Source organism: Glycine max, chromosome 6 (genome assembly GCF_000004515.6).
Source record: "Glycine max cultivar Williams 82 chromosome 6, Glycine_max_v4.0, whole genome shotgun sequence".
Taxonomy (NCBI): Eukaryota; Viridiplantae; Streptophyta; class Magnoliopsida; order Fabales; family Fabaceae; genus Glycine; species Glycine max.
Genome location: NC_038242.2, coordinates 15849408 through 15871069, shown reverse-complemented (window position 1 = coordinate 15871069; position 21662 = coordinate 15849408). Strand labels below are relative to the sequence as shown.

Here is a 21662-nt window from a genome sequence, read left to right as displayed (position 1 = left end):
CACTTTCTTGTCTTTTACTCTTTCTCTAATGGCTAAGTACTTAATGTCGATGTGCTTACTTCGACTTCCACTTTTGTTATTCTTAGCCATAAAGACAGCAGCTGAGTTATCGCAAAAAATTCTTAAAGGCCTTGAAATAGTATCAATTATCTTCAGCCCAGAAATGAAACTTTTAAGCCATACACCATGTGATGTAGCCTCAAAACAAGAGACAAACTCAGCTTCCATGGTAGAAGTAGCAGTCAAAGACTGCTTAACACTCCTCCATGAAATAGCTCCACCAGCCATCATGAAAATGTACCCAGATGTTGATCTACGAGAGTCAACACAACCAGCAAAGTCTGAGTCTGAATAACCAATCGCATCTAGATTGTCTGTCTGTCTATACATAAGCATGTAATCTTTGGTCCCTTGAAGGTACCTCAACACTTTCTTAGCAGCTCTCCAGTGGTCAATACCTGGATTACTCTGATATCTTCCTAACATTCCAACTGCAAAAGCAATGTCAGGCCTTGTGCATACTTGAGCATACATGAGGCTTCCAACAACTGAAGCATAAGGAATGTTTTTCATTTGTTCCCTCTCAAAGTCATTCTTTGGACATTGGTTCAAATTAAACCTATCACCCTTCACAATGGGAGCAACACTTGGTGAACAATCTTTCATCCGAAATCTCTCTAGAATTTTGTTAATATAGGTTTCCTGTGATAGACCCAAAATACCTCGAGATCTATCTCTATGAATCTTAATGCCGATGACATAAGATGCATCACCCATATCCTTCATGTCAAAATTCTTAGAGAGAAATTGTTTCACCTCATGTAGTAAACCCCGATCATTGGCTGCAAGTAAAATATCATCTACATATAAAACAAGAAAGCATATTTTACTCCCACTAACCTTGTGGTATATGCATTGATCCATGGGGTTTTCATCAAAACCAAATGAAGAAATTATCCCATGAAACTTAAGGTACCACTGACGGGAAGCTTGTTTTAAACCATATATAGATTTATTAAGCTTGCAAACCAAATGCTCACCACTATTAGAGGAGAAACCTTCAGGTTGTTTCATATAAACCTCCTCCTCTAAATCACCATTAAGAAAAGCTGTTTTCACATCCATTTGTTGCAACTCAAGGTCAAAATGAGCAACTAATGCCAAGATTATACGAAGAGAATCTTTCTTAGATACTGGAGAAAAAGTCTCTTTGTAATCTATTCCTTCCTTTTGAGTAAATCCCTTAGCAACAAGTCTTGCCTTGTATCTCTCAATGTTGCCTAATGAATCCTTTTTGGTTTTAAAGACCCATTTACATCCAATGGCCTTCGCCCCATTAGGCAACTCTACAAGGTTCCAAACTTTGTTACTCTGCATGGAACTCATCTCATCCTTCATGGCATCATACCATAAATTTGACTCTTTACAACTCATGGCTTGATCAAAAGTTTCAGGATCATTTTCAGCTCTAATATTATAGTCAGATTCTTGCAAATATACAATATAATCACTAGGAATAACTGATTTTCTTACTCTAGTAGACCTCCTTAATGTTGCATCAACATTTTCTTGGGAATCATGTTGTTCAACTGGTTGTTCATCATTTTCATGAATTTGATGATCAACTTGATCTACTGGATTATCAACAACAGTTTGTGGAATGCCAATCATGTGTTGTTCATCATCCATTTGGACTTGAGGGGTATGAATTACAACCAATCTTTCATTTGATGTGGAAGGTTGAGATTCTATATAATCAATTTCAGAACCTAAGTCCCTCAATTGATCACTCCCACTGATCAAATCATTTTCAATAAATTTGGCATTTCTTGATTCCACAATCCTAGTAATATGATGTGGACAATAAAACCTATAACCTTTAGACCTTTCGGCATATCCAATGAAATACCCACTAATGGTCCTCGGGTCAAGTTTCTTCTCTTGTGGGTTATATATTCTCACCTCAGACGGACAACCCCAAACGCGCATATGTTTCAAACTCGGTTTCCAACCTTTAAATAACTCAAAAGGTGTCTTTGGGACAGCCTTGGTTGGAACACGATTTAATATATACGCTGCCGTCTTTAGTGCTTCAGCCCACAAGGATTTAGGAAGATTGGAGTTGCTAAGCATACTCCGCACCATGTCCAATAATGTTCGGTTCCTTCTTTCTGCCACACCATTCTGATTCGGAGAACCAGGCATAGTGTATTGGGCAACAATCCCATGTTCTTGAAGGAACTTTGCAAAGGGACCAGGTGCTTGTCCATTCTCAGTATACCTGCCATAGTATTCTCCACCTCTATCTGATCTCACTATTTTTATTTGCTTGCCACATTGGTTCTCAACTTCAGCCTTAAAGACTTTGAAGGCATCCAATGCTTCGTATTTGTTATGAAGCAAATAAACATTCATATATCGTGAATAATCATCTATAAAGGTGATAAAATATTTCTGACCATGTGCATCCATATCTGGACAACAAATATCAGTATGAATTATTTCTAATATGCTTGAACTCCTATTAGCACCTTTCTTAGACATGTTGGTCTGCTTACCCTTAATGCAGTCCATACAAGTCTTAAAGTCAGCAAAATCTAGAGTATTGAGTACCCCATCTTTCACTAACCTTTTAATCCTCTCAATGGAGATATGTCCTAATCTCCGGTGCCATAACATAGAGGAATTCTCATTAATATTACACCTTTTAATACCAGTTTGAACATGCATAGAACTATAAGTGGCATTATTTTGTAAACCAAGAAGATAAAGACCATCAGACAATATACCATTCCCAACACATTCAGAATTATAAAATAACTCAAATGATGTGTCTTTGAAATTAAAGGAATATCCAAACGGTACAAGCCTTGAAATAGAAATCAAGTTTCGGGAAAAACTTGGTACATAAAAAGTCCTTTCTAATTTTAAAATAAAGCCACTACTTAAAGTCAAAATGCAAGTTCCAATGGCCTCCACATGTGAGCCTAGCTTATTGCCTGATAAAATGCTTTGCTCACTTCCCACTGGTTTCCTTAGGTTTTCCATACCCTGTAAAGAATTTGCAATATGAATAGTAGATCCAGAATCAATCCACCAGGTGTTAATATTAACACTAACCATATTAGATTCATAACATACTAATGAGATTGATTTACCTTTCTTCTCAAGCCATTTCTGGAATCCGGGGCAATTCTTTTTCATGTGTCCCTTCTTCTTGCAAAAGAAACACTTTGCCACCTTCTTAATATCAGCTTGAGGTGGTATTTTACCATTCCCCTTCTGATAAGCTTGAGACTTAATTGCTTTGTTCTTCCCATAAGCAGTAGTCAGTAGTGCATTCTCACCCATCTCCATTACAAGCCTTTCTTCTTCCTGAACACACATGGTCATTAATTCATTGATAGACCATTTATCTTTATGTGTGTTGTAGGAAATCTTAAATGGCCCATATTCATGCGGAAGGGTGTTCAAAATGAAATGCACTAGGAAGGACTCAGACATATCAACCTCTAGTTTCTTAAGTTGAGCTGAAATATCTCGCATTTTCATGATGTACTCACGCACACCTTTCACACTGGTGAGCCGAAGAGAAGAAAACTTCATGATCAAGGTGCTTGCTAAAGTCTTATCTGAAGTGATGAACTGGTCATCAATGGCCTTAAGCAAGTCTCGGACCTTTTCATGCTGGTCAACAGAACCACGTATCCCAGCCGAGATTTTAGTCTTAATGAACATCACGCTGAGCCGGTTGGATCGTTCCCACCGCTCATATAGCGCAACGTCAGCTGGGCTACTTTCATTTGTGATTGCAGGTGGTTCGTCTTTCCTTATAGCATAATCTATGTCCATCCACCCCAATTGTAAAAGAATTCTCTCCTTCCATATCTTATAGTTATCTCCTTTGAGTTCGGGAACATCACATTGAATATCAGAAAAACTAATAGTTTGAGAAGCTGCAAAATTCAAAGGCTTATGTCAAAATTTGAGGCATACTAATCTTAATTGTATCTTTTACCAATGTAAACATACCATAAAATTGAATCTTGTGACATAAAAATTGCCTGTGGGCTAAATTTTTAATTCAATAAGAAACAATTAAACCTTATGATAGAATAATCAAATTATTTGCTTAATATTCATGCTTTACGGGTACAATATGAAAATAATTTAATTTCTATCGTAAATTTTTACTTTATGATAAAATCGACAAATTATACATACATCATGATGCCTGTGGGTAAATCATGAAAAATAATACGTCATTTTATCCCAATTAATTATACAGATATAATAAAAATTCTTGTGAGATAAAATTCATTATATAAGTATAATTAATTACAATATTATGTCTAATTCCTTATATGATCTTTAACCAACTTAATATATAATTTTAATCAAATATAGATGCTGTGGCTAATCCATAATTAATCAAAATCATAAAGATCACTTAGACATAAAAATTTATTATATGAGAATAAATAGTATTTTGCATTTCAAAATCAAGATACAATATAATTATGAATAAGATTCTCATATAATTTTATAATTGAAATATAATATTATGCATTTGATTTCATATATATATGCATAGAATAAAATGTTCTAGAATATATTCATGCATAAATTAAATCAAAATTCAAAAAACTGTAAAGCACAATGTGTATATAACGTATTAAAAACGACAACATATCAAAAAAGCTTTACTGGTTTAGTGGTCTGCACATACATTAGTGTTCTCAGAGTCAAGGGTTCGACACCCAGCTAGCACAAAACGTAGGAGTTTTTGTCTTTTTTTTTTTTTTTTTTTTTTTAAACACTGTTCATCATCTTCAACCTTTAGCGGGTCAAACCCGACCCATACGCAGACCCGTTCGTTTTTCATTCATTCGGACACCATTTTTCACGATTCAAAAGCCAAAATTAAGGAAATCAAACGAAATACATATTTCTAATTTTATTTTTTAAGAAACAAGGCCCTTCATACCATAAACAAAATCAAATCGAAAAATACCGAAAAACGAAAATGGACAAGGCAGAGGCAATTCTTGCTCTGATACCAAATGTTAGAACAAATCTCTTTTAACCTGTGATATTACAAACTACAAAGAAACACAGGTTATTAATAAAATGCGGAAATTACAGATCAAATCATACCTCCAGCCATTGCTATGAAGAGTTTCTTGTTTTGGTTCTTCCAAGCTCTCTCTCTTCCACTCTCTAGATGGTGTATAAGACTGAATTCGAAGGGATGGGCTCAGGGACCAAATTCATGTGCTTATATAGGCATTCTACCATCAAGAATGCATTTATCAGCCATTACCACTCATTATTGGTTGTTACAATTCTTTATTGGCCATTATCATCCATTAACAACCATTCAAAATGGCTTTCAAAACTGATGAGCGTTACAAAATTTCAAAATGTTATGACCATGAATTATTACAAAATCAACACATGCATGCGTAGGTCTAATTTTTTAAAAAGAAATTCAAAATCCAAGCCTAATCTTTCATGGGTCGTAGGCTTTTCTTATATGCATAATTGACAAATGTTATTAACATATTTTTTAATACATTTTTTTAACATATTCTTTTCATTGATAACATAATTTTTAATAAATTTAATTAATAATAAGTGTGTATTAAGAAAAATTTGTTACAAAGTATACTACTAGCACTTCTCTACATAATATTACTATAATAATTTATATTCATGACAACGTTTGACTTTGTAATGAATAGAAAACAATTGTCTTGTTACAATGAATTGTGATTTTTATTATGTTAATTTTTTAGGTTAAATTATAATTTTTGTTCTCTTAAGACTTGTTTGGAGTGACTTTCAATTTTGAATTTCAAAATTTTAAAAAATAACAACCAAATTTTAGTTTTAATTTCAAAAAAATTTTAAACCAGTTTAAAAAATATAATTAGTTTTAAATAAACTCATTTTAAAAATTGCATATCCTATTAAAATTAGTTTAAGAGTTTTTTTTTATGTGGTGATGACGAAAATGGTGATGGTAGTGATGTCAACAACAATGACAGTGATAGAGATATCAGTGGTGATCACAGTGACAATGACGGCGGTGGTGGTAGAGGTGATATTGGTAGTGGTGGCAATGACGATGTGGTGGTGGTAACAGTGTTAGTGGTGACAACCAATGGTTGTGGTGGAAGCAACGTCGGTGGTGTTGGTGACGATAATGGTGGCAATGACGGTGGTGGGGTGGTAGTGGAAGCGGTGTTGGTGGTGGTTGTGGTGACAGTGATAATGGTGATGTGGGTGGTATTGTTGGTAGTGGTGGTGGTAACAGAGGTGGTATTATTGGTAGTGGTGATGGTGACAAAGGTGATCTAGTTGGTAGTGGTGGCTGATTGAACATTTGTAGTTTAATATTTTTCTATTTTTCTTAGCTCAATTGACATCTCTTTGACCCTTATTTTCTCATCTTAACTTAGTTTGGTATAAGGCAAATGATTAAGCTTAATTGAGAATTGTAGTTAATTTTTAGATTTCGTGCTTACTTGATCTATCAGTCTTGTGCAAGGCCTAGAGGACTCTATAGAACTACAAATGGAACATGTGAGTAGTCCCTCAAAGATGAGAAAAAGATCTTCAATTTTGTCATAAATAAGCTTTGGTCAATTCTTCCATCTCGAGGGTCAAATTAAGTTTGGAAGTTAGAATCTTTGCATTTGAATAATTGGGCTGCGAGTTGGGCTTTTGTTTGGTGTAATTAGTTTAATTAGATAGATTAGATGGACCTAATCAAGGCTCATCCATTCCTTCTGGTTAATGTTAGTTAGTAAGTTAGTTACTAGTCACTCTATATATTAGTGTTAGTTAATTAGTTAGTTAGAGGGGAGTGACTTCATTTTGTACAAAACTTATTGTGCAAACTTTCTCTTTTCTCTCTTTTTTTCTCAATTGTTCTTCATTCTTCTTCATCTTTTCAATTATGTTTTTCCATGCTGAATTTGAGTTCTGGTTTGACATCTCTAATCTTTGTGAATGTTCATCTTTCTCTTAAATCCTATTTTCATTTTTCATGATTATGATTAGGATTGAAAACATATTAGGTTATGGATTCATTTCCTAATTTTAAAATTTAATCACATAAGATAATTATATTAGTTATTTATCATTAATGAGTTTTATTTTATGTGATCAAATTAAGTGAGTCCGTTAGACAACTAAATTAGATGATATGGACTTAAATGAACAAATGTCAGTGTTGTCCCATTAGGGAATAATAAGAACCCTGTTAGGTTAACACACTATAAGAAGATTATGATCTCCAATATATCGAGTCGTTACATATAGTTTTTCTTTTTCCCATCTGAAGAGTTACGAATGTCCTATTAGGGAATAAAGAGGTTCCGATCGAGGAAGAACCATGAAGCCACCGGTTACGCTATTAGCCGGTTATCCATTCCGTAACAGATCCTAAGAAAAGTACATAGATCAGAAATCACTTATGGATTCAGATTTCACTGCGTTTGTTTGATCAATCATTATGGATCCAGGTATTCCTAAAACTCCTTTTGATAATCTAACGTAATGTGTTCCTGATGGTTATATTGATATTTTATAAGGATCCTTTAAAATTTCAACACGAACAACTTGCGTTGAGTTCATTTTCATATATAATGGTTGTTTCATTTTTGATTTGTTTTCGTTCACAAATCTAGTGATGGTGCTTGATGTTCAATGGTAAAAAAGAAGGAAGCTTTGTCTTCCTCCGTTGAATAGTGACAACGATGGTGAAATAAAAGTTACAGTGGTGGTGGTAGTGGTAATGGGTGTTGGAGAAAAAAGGTAGTTGGAGACTGAAGGGAGAAGTTCCAACGAGAGAGAAAAAAGAAAAAAAAATCTTATTTTTTTATTTTATCTAGTGTGGATAATTCCATCTTAGTCCATATTTATTTTAACAGTTAATTTTAATGCCAATATATCTAATGACTAAAATATCCTTTTGCATGATCCGTAAAAAGTTTAACTCACGCATCGTAGCCTTCCTCTTAGATGGGTGTCAAAGAAAGGAATTAACAAACGAACAAAGATAAGGACAATAATGGCAATGTAAAAAAGAATGAATTATTTTAAATGATGTAACATTATATTAGTGATGGGACAGGATAAAACACATGTTATTTGAACTCATCAGGAGAGAAAAAAGGCAATGTAATAATCGTATATTATATTGACTTAAATATATTTTTTTTTGCTGTAAATTAATGTTTTTTTTTATTTTTGTTCTTGTAAATTTATTTTTTTAGCTTTAGTTCTTGTAAAATATGTTTGTTATGTTTTTTTGTCTTTAAAAAATTTTAAATAATATTTTTTTACCGTTCAAAATATTTTTTCTATTTAAAATATTATCTAAAATTCCTTAAAGATAAAAAATAAAATAAATATATTTTGTAAGGAGTTAAAAGCGCTAAATTACAGGAAAAGATATATTTAAGCCAATATATTTAAGGAGAGGAGATCTAGTGTAATTAATTGTTAATTTTTTCATCCAACTATTTTATTATTTTTGAATGTAGATGTACCCAGTCCCTAGGCTGTATAAATAATTAACTCGTGTAACAAAAAAAAAAGTCGAAAAATAATAAACATACGGAGAGAGCTGCCCTATGCACTATCTGATGTATAGTCAACGATGGTCATTTAGATGTGGTGGTCAATCTCGAACACAAAATTGGGGAGTTGATTCCACGTTGTGTAATCATTGAGTGTTCCATAGTTTCAACTTTCAACCACTGAGAACATGTCATGCAAACCAACCTTAAAAAAGTTCAACATTTTCTCGTGAAAAGGAAGGAAAATCTTCCAGGAACATGCATTTCCGTTTGGGTTGAATTGTGTTTCCAAATTGCTGACTTTCATGGAGACAAACTAGCCATGATCGATGTGCTTATACTAATTTGAGCTAATTTTAGATATAGACACACACCAACCTCCCATGGGTTTAGGATTAATTGGGGGCATGCACATAGGTTGCAAATTCAGAGTGATTGACGTCAGCCCTAGTTGAAGTTCAAGTGTTCAGTAGCATACATACCTGTCGAATTCTGGGTTGGTTCTAATCTGAGGAGAAGCAGCCCTCACTGGTGAGAAGTTGGAGTTATACAGACCCGACATCGCTCAACCTAAACCAGACCAGCCGTTGTAGGTTTAGTTTAGTGTCTGTGTCGTCAAATGCAACCACTATCTCAAATTTACACCCAACAAAACAAATCCTTATTTATTTATTTATTTATTTCCCTTTTAATTAATTAGTATTACTTGTTTGTCCACAAGCTGCGTTGTATTACTGAAAAGGAAAATATAGTAGTGAGAAAATTGGAAACTAATGCTTGAATGAATTAAAGCGGTAAAAGATAGATGATGGATATTTGTGGTGCAGAGGATTATGACAGTTGTTGGAGAGAGGTAAGTAACGAAGCGAGGTGAAGAAGAAGATTTGACCGTGAAGCATGTGGAGACACTTGTTGGGCATGCAGAGAAACAACACCACAACACAAGGGGTTGTGGGTTGTGTTGAGAAATAATAAAAATGAAAAAAGACAAAGCAAAGGAAACTCCAATGGGCAACTATTATGATGTTTGCCAAAGATCCACCCTCTCTTTTATCCCATCCCCACCATGTCCTTTCTTTTATCCCTTCCCCACCATGTCCTTTCCCTCCCGTAAATATGCATTTTTCTACCTAATGTCTACATGATTAGTCTTACATGATAACTGCAGGAAAAGTTGTAAATAAGGTAATTAAATGCTACAATATAATGATTGACAAAAACATTATCTGTTTAGGAACAAATGGATTATATTTTATGAGACTTAAACATTGATGAAAAAAATGGTCAAGCATCAAAAGTTGTTATCAGTCAATATCTCTGTCAATAAATATCCAGGACAAGAGTTGTGAGCCAACAATGACCATTCGTTTTGTAATCTGTTATTATAGCATATTATTTTGCCCTCTCTATAAGAGGGATTAACTCTTTGACTGAAAATACAGAGAAATATTTTACAAGCCATAAATGCATTTATTTGGCCTAAAAAACTTAACACTTTCTTTTTGGCCATACTTGTCCGTGAAAAACGAAATTTGTTGGAATTTTTCAGGGCCAAAACTGAAAATTAAAAATTAAATTGAAAAAATGAAAATAGCAGATAAAACGATTTGAATGAAAGTAAAAATTTGTGAGGGAATTAGAGAATGTTGAGTAGAGTGAAAATGGATCACGTACCGAATAGGAATGAGGAACAAGAGAGAGCTCCGAGAATAACGAGGATCCCTTCGCCAAGAAACCCTTCAGGCTTCAGCCTTCACCGAGAAGCCGATCGAGGAACAGGAACCCTAGCTGTCGTGAACGAGAGAGAGTCCGCAGTGCAGTTCACTGAATATTCAGCTCACAACTTTTTTTTCCCGAAACGGGTCGGGTCGAACCAAACCGGTTACAAAACGGAGCGGTTTTTAACCCGTTTCACTGAATATTCGGTTCACTGAATTTGATTAGTTTGATCCCTAAAATTAAAGATTAAATTAATCACTAGTAATAATTGTACCAAACTTGACAGACACACACCCTATCAGTAAGAGCTAGTCTACCTCGGCCTAGAATACAGACTAATTACCCAAAGGTTCCAGAGAACAAATGAAGTACTGCAGTCCACAGAAGGATCAAATTACAAGGTAAATTCAATACAGCTTGGAACAGGGAAGTGCATCTCTGTACTTAGGGAGTAAACTAATAGCATATTACTTCTAAATAGATAAAAACTTCTCAATAGAGGCTTTTTGGACCTAAACAATCGATCTCAACGACTTCTCGATATCCTTATAATATAAATAGATTATTGTCGTGTTAGATAGGTATTTATTGAGAAATTATAAGGTTGATTTGATGGTAAAGAATGAAAAGAAAGAAAGATAGGTCGGTAATAAAGAATGAAGAAAAAGAAAAATAAGTGGTGGATTTAAATTTTTTACTAACAAAAATAAGTGGTTGATTTTTAATAATATAAAATCAAACAATTTAAAGCCTGAATTTGATTACTATTAATTAGTTTGATCCCTAAAATTAAAGATTAAATTAATAACATATTACTTCTAATAGCATATTACTTGAGAAATTATTGTCGTGTTAGATAGGTATTTATTGAGAAATTATAAGGTTGATTTGATGGTAAAGAATGAAGAGAAAGAAAGATAGGTCGATGATAAAGAATGAAGAAATAGATTATTGTCGTGTTAGATAGGTATTTATTGAGAAATTATAAGGTTGATTTGATGGTAAAGAATGAAGAGAAAGAAAGATAGGTCGTTAATAAAAAATGAAGAAAATGTTACTCTAAGATGAGGAGAAAATTAACTCATTTTATTTAATAATCAATCAGTCAATAAATAGGCAAGATACATCAAAACTGCAAAGCTACAAACTAGGAAAAATAAGTGTAACGTGCAGAGTGCTGCAACAACCTCCTAAAGACTTGATAAACTCAGTTAATATCTAAAACCAATCAAATAAAACAAATACATAACTGCCAGCTAATTAATTAATTTCAACAGTCTCCCTTACACTTAATGTTTCAAACATAAGTTTAATATACATACCTGTCAGCTAATTAATTAATTTCAACAGTCTCCCTTAAACTTAATGTTTCAAACATAAGTTTAATGAACTCAAATCTAAAACACATTCAAGTCCCTTGCACGACTTCTTCCATTGTGCATACTCCAAGCAAGGCTCTAAGTTTCTAGAATGACGCTAATTTGAGAGGCTTTGTGAACAAATTCAGCTACTTGATCTTCACTTTTGCTGTGAATAAGCTCAACAATTTTCTCCTTTGTTAGTTCACGCAAGAAATAGTATCTCACGTCAATATGCTTGCTCCTTCCATGTAGCACTGGATTTTTTGAGAGTTTGATAGATGAGTTGTTGTCACAAAAAACTTGTGTAGCTTCTAATTGTTTGAACTGCAATTCCTCCAAAATTCTTCTTAGCCATATTGCCTGACAAGTGCAAGCAGTTGCAGCAACAAGTTCAGCTTCTGTGCTAGACAAAGTGACTATCGGTTGCTTCTTGGAGGACCATGTAATAGCACCTGTTCTAAACATGAATGCATAACCCGAAGTGCTTCTCCTATCATCTTGATTTTCTGCAAAATCACTATCAGTAAATCCCAACAAATTTGACTTCGTACCCTTCCTGTAAAACAACCCGAAATCTCTTGTTCCTTGCAAGTAACGAATGATTCTTTTGGCAGCTAGCATGTTCTTCTGTAGGATACTTCATGTACCTGCTAACTAAGCACACAGAATACATTATGTCTGGTCTTGTTGCAGTTAGATACATCAAACTGCCAACAATTTGTTTGAAAAATGTGTTGTCAACCTTTTTCCCTTCATGATCTTTGTGCAACTTGCAACCAAATGCTGCTGGAGTTGTTGCAGAATTGCAATTCTGCATGTGGAATCTGTACAAGATTTCTCCCACATATTTCTTTTGGGAAATAAAAATACCAGCATTTGATTGTACCACTTCTATGCCAAGAAAATAATGCATCATTCCAAGATCAGACATTTCAAACTCATCCATCATAGACTTCTTAAATTCTTTAAACATGGCATCACAATTTCCAGTAAAAATAAGGTCATCAACATATAAGCAAATGATGAGAATTTTCCCTTCATCCCTAGTTTTAATAAAAAGAGGGCATTTTGAAAAACAGATTGAATGAAATAAGATTCAATTCGACTATACCAAGTCCGAGGGGCTTGTTTTAGTCCATAAAGGGCTTTCTTCAATTTGTAAACTTTTTCCTCAGTTCCAATCTTAACATAACCAGGGGGTTGATCAACATATACCTATTCTTCCAAGTATCCGTGCAAGAATGCGGGGAAAATTTGCCAGGATTGTTGTGCTGTCAACGTGACCACCAATCTAATTGTGTCATGTCTTGCAACCGGGGAAAACACTTTTGTGTAATCAGTCCCATATTGTTGCTTGTATCCCTTAGCAACCAAACGAGCCTTGTACTTGTCAACTTCACCGTTCTCATTCAACTTTGTTTTGAAGACCCATTTCACACCAATTGTTTTTTGTCCTCTTGGAAGATCACACAACTCCCATGTGTCATTTCTTTCAATAGCATCAATCTCATCGTTCATGGCTTTGCCCCATTTTTCTTCTTTGACAGCACTCTCAAAAGTTGTAGGATCGCAATCTGCAAACAAAGAAAAGTGAGTAATTGGATTTTGAATTTCAGTTACCTCGTAATCTTTCATCCACACTGGCCTTCTTCTAACACGGGAATGAGATTGAGCTTCTTCTTCGTTGATGCTAGTGGTTGTTGGTGAAGTTACAGCTGCTATAGGAGTTGAATTTATGGAGTTTTCGGGCATGTAAGGTGCTGATATTTGCTCGTGTTCAGTATCGTTGTCGTAAATGACTTGACTAGGCTGCTGCCTTTCCCATTCCCAAGTGTTTTCTTCATAAAAAACAACATCCCTGCTGGTCACAATCTTCTTTGTTAATGGGTTAAACAATTTATATGCTTTTGAGACCTCACTTACACCAAGGAAGACACATTTTTCAGCTTTGTCATCCAGTTTCTTTCTTTTTACCTCTGGTACATGAGCATATGCTATGCATCCAAAGATTCTGAAATGATCTACCGCTGGCCTCCTCCCTTTCCAAGCTTCTCCTGGTGTCATATTTTGAACAGAAAAGGTTGGACTTCTATTCAAAACATGAATGCTCCAATTTACTGCTTTCGGCCAAAATGATTTTGGGACATTTCCTCTTGCTAGCAAGCTTCTCACCATGTTGAAAATGGTCCTGTTTTTCCTCTGTGAGACACCATTTTGTTGTGGTGTATATGCAGTTGTAAGCTCTCTTCGAATGTCATGTTCTGCACAAAAAAAATTCAAATTCTTTGGAGCAATATTCACCACCTCGATCTGTGCGAAGAGTCTTTATAGACTTTCTTGCTTCATTTTCAACACTTGCTTTGAAGCTTTTAAATGTAGAAAACGTTTCTGATTTTTCCTGTAAAAAATAACCCAAGTTTTTCTTGAAAAATCATCAATGAAGCAAATTAAGTATCTTTTACCTCCATTAGAAGATGGGTTTATTGGACCACAAATATCAGAATGCACCAGTTCCAAGACATCTTTTGCTCTCCATGACTTTCCTTTGGGAAATTGAGATCGATGTTGTTTGCCAACAGCACATTCTTCACAAACTTGGGAAGGAATAGTAATTTGAGGAAGGCCTGTCACCATGTTTTTCTGTTGCAGGGTCTTTAGTCCACTAAAATTCAAGTGACCATAACGAAAGTGCCACAACCATGATGGATCTTCCATGTCAGTCTTGAAGCAAGGCTGAATACTTTCAATTTTCAATGGGAACAATCTGTTTGAACTCATTTGAACAATTGCAATGGCACCTCTAACAGGATCATAAATTTCACATACTCCCTTCTGAATTGTAATGACATAACCTTTCTCTTGTAATTGACCCGCGCTTAATCAATTGCTTTTTAAATCAGGAGCATACAACACATTTGAGATTGTTTCCACAAAGCCATTCTTGGTTTTTATCTTGACATCACCTTTTCCCATTACTTTTATAGAAGAACAATCACCAAAACTCACAGTAGAATGAAAATCTTCATTTAAATAAGAAAAAGAAGACTTACATCCACTCATGTGGTTACTGCAACCTGTATCCACATACCATATATCTGACTCAATTTTTCCTCTTTCTTGAATAGCCATTAGTAGAGTTTCAACTTCCTTATTTTCAGTAAAATTTGAACTCTCTCCCTTTTCTCTATCATTAGGCAGCCTAGAATAACATTCAGAAGCATAGTGGCCAAATTTGTGACATCTAAAGCACTCTAGCTTGGATCTGTTAGAGTATTGTCCTCTGCCTTTGCTTGTAGTATTAGCTCTGGGATTCTTGTTATCTTCTCTGCTTCCACGTTCTCCTTTTCCTCTACCCCTACCTCTACCTCTCCCCCTTCTCCTTCCTCTGAAATCGGAGGAATGAGTATTGGTAGCGGTAGAGGCCTTTAGTGCTCACTCCTCTGTGGTAGAGCTTCTGTGTATTTTCTGTTCATGAACCAACAAGGAGCTTTGCAATTCATCAATAGACAACACATCTATGTCTTTTGACTCTTCAATTGAGCAAACAACATAATTGAAATTTGTTGTTAGGGAGCGCAAAATCTTCTCAACCATAGTGACATCTGTCATCTTTTCGTCATGGAACCACATCTTGTTACTAATCTCCATTGTTCTTGCAAAATAGGTTGTCACAGATTCTCCATCCTTCATAGCCAGTGTCTCAAAATCTCTCCTCAAGGCTTGAAGCTGTGCACGCTTCACTCTGACAAAGCCTTCATATTTTCTCTTCATGGATTCCCAAATATCCTTGAAAGTTTCTTTGCAAAGAATAGTTTCCAAGATTGCACGATCAATTGCCTGAAAGAGGTAATTTTTTGCTTTTAGGTCCTTCAGCTTTCGAGCTTCAAACTCTGTGGTGATTCTTGAATCCCTGATTCAATAACTGACCAATATTCTTTTGATCGTAAGAAATTTTCCATGGCTGCTTGCAACTCAGTGGCCATGGGAAATGAACCAGGCTCTGATACCATTACTCCAAGATGAGGAGAAAATTAACTCATTTTATTTAATAATCAATCAGCCAATAAATAGACAAGATATATCAAAACTACAAAGAAACTACAAAGCTACAAACTAGAAAAAATAAGTGTAATGTGCATAGTGCTACAACAACCTCCTAAAGACTTGGTAAACTCAGTTAATATCTAAAACTAATTAAATAAAACAAATACATAACTGGCAGCTAATTAATTAATTTCAACAGAAAAAGAAAAATAAATGATGGGTTCAAATTTTCTACTAATAAATTAATAATTAATAATTATTATATTTACGGTTATCTATCAAAATTATTGAAGTGTCTTTCCATATATTTCAACCCATTGTCGCCAATCTCAGCCGCAATTAGAAAGAAAAACTATTGCGAGAATATCCTGAAACTTGGTCAAAGTCAAAGTTGGTCATCCGACACGAGTTCACTACCAAAGTCATGGACAAAATTAATTGATAACCAAATTCAAAGATTGAGTTGCTTTCATGTAATGCCAATAACTAAATTGATTTAGATTTGTCGAAGTTAAGGATTAAATTTAATTTTTCTTAGCATTAAGGACGCGAGGTTACAAGAACTATTGATGTTTTACTTAAAATAAATGAAATAATAAAATATCGATTCTGTCTGCATAATCTGCATAATGGCAACATATATGAAGTAATTATTTTTGAATGCATAACACACTTGAACGTTTTAAGCATAAGAAAGTACAAAATTTTCAAAAATATTGGCACAATAATGGCATCTATATGAGTTTTCAAAGATTATTGTCGGAATGGGTATGAATGAGGCATGCAGTGTTGCCGGTATCAGCACACATGCTTGGAACTATGTGAACATGTCTCTGTCCTGTTAACATTGCGGCCATTTAGCGGTGCTCTTAGCTTTGGAATTAGAGAACCTTTTGGCAAAAGATGGCAAGCAAAACGCAGCCGAATGAACCTGAAACGGATACACAACATGTAAGAGATTTAAAGAAACAAACGAAAAAACGGTGTCAATTTTAGATGGCGTATATCAACAAGTTATTAATTCAAGTATTATTGGACTTTTTAAGTAATGTGTCATATTTGAATTTTGTGAATAAAAATAACATTGAGAAATTCTACTAAAAATGATAAATCAAACTTTCTTGACAAAGATAAATCCTTCATAAAATTAATAAATACTTCGTACCATAGTATAGTAATTAATGAGAAAAAATTAGATGTAGTATGTTTGTATATGCTTACTTCTGAGTTGTAAAACTTCAAGGGTTGCTTTGATATGCCATAATTTTCGGGATCGATCGGGTTAATTGGATTTCTGAAGTCGACAAATGGACCTTCGGTGGAACATAGCAAGAAACCAATGACCCCACTAGAAGAAAGAAACCAAAGATATAACATTTGGTAGACATAATAAAACAGGAAGAAACATAACATATAATTAGTTTTAGAAATATAATAGAGTAGGATATGAGTTATAATGATACACTTTAGTTTTTATTAAAAATGGTGAACAAAAACAATGGAATATAGAACAGGATGTTCGGTCTCGTTTGTGTCTGCACATCAAATACTACCAAAGAAAAATAATGAACGATGAAACCCTTTTACAAGCATTTCTATCATTTTTCTGTCACATCAAGTACTAAAGAAAAAGGGTTTGATGAACCTATGTCAATTCATGTCATTTTGGTAGTATGTCATGTTGATTTAAGTCTTCTTATTTGAATACACTTTTCATTAAGTAATTGTAAAAAAAGAAAATTAAACGATAAAATAAAATATTTTTTTAAAAAATTAACTTATACATAAATTAATTTATTAAAACTCTCTGTTTAACTTATCTAAAAATTGAGTTTAATTTATGCATAAATCAATTTTAACTAAAAAATAATTTAGTTGTTGTAGTTTCTTATTTCCTTTTCTTACAAGTATTTATTGAAAAATTTATTCAAATACAAACGTGAAACAGAAGGATTGTTGAATGAAGCTTGCCTTGGATATGCAGGGACAGTTGTCCATGCATAATCAGAGGAGCCTTTGAAAGTTTGGCGGCATTTGGTGAGGAGTTCTTCGATATCCAAGGAATGAAACCAAATACTCTCTGCTTGGATGCACAATACTCCTCCTGGACGAAGAGCCTTTGAAACCAGTTCAAAGAACTCAGATTCAAAAAGCTCATGATCAGGCCCTGGAACCATATATAACATTAGTATAACATAATAATTAACTATCTCTGAACAAGAGTTGTCGAGATTCAAAATCAACACCTAGAAGAGATGTGACATACTTATTGGGTCGAAGGCATCCACTATTATTGCATCATACATCCCTTTTGGGACAGAATTCAAAAAAAGAGTTCCTGCTAAGAAAAAAACACATCACACATGCAACTGTAATGATTAAGAATAACAAGATAATACCAAGCTATATATTTTGGAGATAATGTACCATCTATAATATGAAGCTTGACTCGAGGGTCCTTGTATCCAACAGCCACGTCTGGGAAAAATTCTTTATAGACCTGAAGTCATTAGTTAACACCCTTTGTTAATTAAAGTCCACCAGTTCACCATGTTTTGTGTAATTCATTTCTGAATTTAATAAAAAAGCTTGAAATGGATCTAAGTTTTATCTTATACTCCAGATGGTACTTTTATAAGAGTCAAATAACTAATTCATCACAATGAAAGAAATTAAAATAGTTTATTTTTTATATTTTATATATATTATATATATATATATATATATATATATTAAATTTGTACTAAAATATTTTTTCCCCTAAGATTATCACTAATATTAATGAGGATACTTTAATTTTTTTTATTTTTATTAGTTTTAATTTTTTAAGAGTTTAATAACTATCCTCGGATACTATAAAACAATTTTACACTATCACTCAATTACAAAAATTTATTTAACTTTTAAAACAATTATTGTAAAAGTTAATAAACTTATTATATGTAATAATTTATGATTAAATGATTAAGTAAAATTATTTTATATTGTTAGTGCATGACATTTTTTCTCATTCTTTAATCTCTCTCATTATTAATATATTTATTGTTTTATTCTTTTTATTAACTATGCATGTGAATAGTCAAAATAAAGTTATCAAAAAATTCTTTATATAAGATAAAGTTAGACTCTCAAAGAACCTAAGGCATTAATGTATTTGATTTGTTGCTTATTGAACTAAAAAAATACTCAAAGTTAAGGATATTTTCATGAAAAAACAGTTATGCAAGAGACATTTTAAATTGATTCTTATAAAAAGATTAAGTCAAATTTTTAATTTGATTCTTATAAAAATGACAAAAGAGGAAGTTATATCAAAACTTAAATGTAGTTTTTTTAAGTGTTCTTCCTTAAAAATTTTAGTTTTACTTCAATAATTTGGGTAATAAATTTTATATTAAAAATAAATATAAATTATTAAATTATATTTCTAATTTTAATTAAAGAATATTACTAAAAATACATAAGAAATGAATAAAAAATTTATATCCGTTATACAAGCAGTTAGACACTTTAATTACGCGATAAGTGTACATAAAGTCAAAGTTTGACTCTTTGGTTAAGGGAAAGGAGGTCAAACATTTTGCTTACATCAATCAGCATTGTGTCTATTTCACATATGTCGATTTGTTCAACAGACGAGTGGCGGGAAATTTCCCTTAGGATACCACCATCTCCACCACCAATAAGCAGCACCTAAACATATATGAGAAGAGACGCTAATTAAATAATATCTGAGATTTCCACATATATATTATGGTTAGATCGACATAGTTATAGACTAATATGCATTTAATTAATATTGAAATGGTTTGAAATGTACGTAAAGCTATATAATTGTCTCATATGAAACCTTTTTTGGGCTAGGGATAGAGCAAAGTGGAAGGTGAGTCATCATTTCTTGGTAAGCACATTCGTCCTTCTCTGTGAGTTGGAGGGCTCCATCAAGGACAAAAACCTTACCATATGTTGATGACTGCAATGGAATTAATTAACATTTCACGTTTAATAAAGCACCAATAACCAAAAACAAGTTATATAGTTATAAATTAATATGGATCAAGAACCAAGTAATCCAGAAATTATGTTTTACAATTATTATCACCTGAAAAACTAGCATATTCTGGTATTCAGATTTCCCTTGGAAACAAATCTTTTCTACCTTCAAGAAGTGTGCTTGGCCTGCAATATATACACGTAATTTGGTTAGCTTTATTGAAATATGCATCGGTGAATATTATATATAGAAACATGATCAAACTCTCTACTTAGAATATTTTTGTTTTAGAATTTTATTTACTTTTAATATGCTTGTTAGAAAGTGTCTCAACTGGAAGCGTGACACGTTTGATCTTTTTGGTTATTTATTACATGAAAATAAATTTGTTAGGTTGATTACGTCGGCAATAATCTACACTTACTGCATTTCTTATTCCATGCGACAACATATTTAGATTGTTCTTTAAGGAAGGTCTGTGTGGGGGAGGGGAAGGATTAAAATTAATATGAAAAGTTCATTAACCTGACATGCATGTATTATAGTATTATACACAACATAATGACAAAAATATTATTACCCTTGCACTTGAAGCATGGTCGATCATATGCCCAGAAAATCTATTAAGGGGGCCGGGCATGCAAAATATTTTATAATTTTCACTTGATGGGGCAGGGAATTTTTTTTACAGTAATAATTAATTCAAGGATATCAATAAATGTATCAAATTTAAATTCTTAAAAAAATAAAACAAGCTTGACAAAATTCAGGTAATTTAATTCAATAATTCCCCTGCATTTCCTTTTAATGAATGAAGGATACATGTATATATGTTCGTATGTAGAAGTGGATCTCAAGGGGATAGTGGATATAACGCAATATATGTCCTTGATCATCGAGCATCTGAAAAATGATTTAAAAAATATATAAATAAACTTCATTCATCTAAATCTACCTGGCCATAATGGAGAATTCTCTGAAAACCACTCTGGAATTTGTGGATGTACACGAATTTCAGGTTCCTCATCATCTCGTTCATGTGTGCAATTTGGAGTAGAGAAACCAATTTTACCATTGCTGATCACACGGCCTGAAGGATGATTCTCCATCTTCTAGGATGATTATACTAGGACTATTAATGGTTGGCTTGTCCTTTAACACGATCACTATGAGACAACCAAAAACGTGAGAAAACTATTAGAAAGCCGGGGAGATATATATGGAGATCCAAGTGTGTATACTTTGTACTAAAAGTTAAAGCATTTTGATTATGTTCGCATATATATACATGCTTTTGAAATAATACAACAAGGCAAGACAAGGATCAAGATTTGATAGGAAATTAGGATTCAACGTATCAAAGAAGAAGAAAACTAATAATTGGCTGACAGCTTTAATGACGAAAAAAAATTAAACATGTCGATAAAGACCACATGGCGTTGCTTGGTTGTTAGAAGTTTTGATAATATAGCCTTTGCCTATGTCTTGCACCATGAAGAATATTTAAGGATTTACTCTTTTTTTTCCAAAACTTTTTTAGACTTTCACGAAGAATATTTAAGTATTTACTCTTTTTTATTCCAAAACTTTTTTAGATTTTCACTGTTAATGCCTAGTCTAAATTTTGATCGGTCAAAGTTTTTTTATTTTTAGTCTATATTGTCGAGTAATAACTTTAATTGATTACGTAATAACGACGTTGACAATCTAATGATTTGTCACATCATTAAAAATGTTTGATACTATTATTACTATATGAAGCATATATTTTATGTTGTTATTATTACATCAATTTTTCAAAAACTGATGTAATAAATGGTGTAGTGGCATTTTAAAAATTAAATACAACATTAATTGTTTAAAAATAGATGTAAAAAAACATGATTCTACATTGGTTATTGTTTGAACCGATGTTGAAATAATACTCTAACATCGATTCAATTTGAAATGATG

General features: G+C 33.2%; 2 protein-coding genes and 1 long non-coding RNA gene across 4 annotated transcripts; all 3 read right to left on the bottom strand.

Annotated features, from left to right (window-relative positions):
• Positions 1-5249: 5249 nt before the first annotated feature.
• On the bottom strand, positions 5250-10477 carry LOC121175065 (uncharacterized). Of its 2 annotated transcripts, XR_005892042.1 has the most exons (3): positions 10266-10400; positions 9074-9161; positions 5250-5291 (listed from the first exon to the last, which is right to left on the bottom strand). It is a non-coding gene; the product is annotated as an uncharacterized lncRNA (long non-coding RNA). The 2 variants fall into 2 exon arrangements; XR_005892041.1 differs by lacking the exon at positions 5250-5291 and having other exon boundaries at positions 8505-9161; positions 10266-10477.
• A 4626-nt stretch (positions 10478-15103) lies between these two features.
• LOC102662940 (uncharacterized) lies at positions 15104-15442 on the bottom strand. The gene has a single exon (XM_006582465.1). It carries the CDS (start codon positions 15440-15442, stop codon positions 15104-15106), a length of 339 nt encoding a protein of 112 aa, XP_006582528.1.
• Positions 15443-16252: 810 nt separating this feature from the next.
• LOC100785862 (spermidine synthase 2) lies at positions 16253-20988 on the bottom strand. The gene is made up of 9 exons (XM_003528108.5): positions 20665-20988; positions 19818-19894; positions 19566-19688; positions 19304-19408; positions 18143-18215; positions 17982-18053; positions 17687-17882; positions 16937-17063; positions 16253-16646 (listed from the first exon to the last, which is right to left on the bottom strand). Exons 1-9 carry the CDS (start codon positions 20816-20818, stop codon positions 16557-16559), a joined length of 1017 nt encoding a protein of 338 aa, XP_003528156.1. The 5' UTR covers positions 20819-20988; the 3' UTR covers positions 16253-16556.
• Between the last annotated feature and the right edge of the window lie 674 nt (positions 20989-21662).

Coding starts and splice junctions, on each gene's coding strand:
- LOC102662940 (XM_006582465.1), bottom strand. CDS start 15,442: ATGAAGAGAAAATATGAAGGCTTTGTCAGAGTGAAGCGTGCACAGCTT.
- LOC100785862 (XM_003528108.5), bottom strand. CDS start 20,818: ATGGAGAATCATCCTTCAGGCCGTGTGATCAGCAATGGTAAAATTGGT. Junction 17,064..17,686: donor ACTGTCCCTGCATATCCAAG/GCAAGCTTCATT, acceptor TCTTTCTTCTAG/TGGGGTCATTGGTTTCTTGC. Junction 16,647..16,936: donor TGAAGTTTTACAACTCAGAA/GTAAGCATATAC, acceptor TATCCGTTTCAG/GTTCATTCGGCTGCGTTTTG.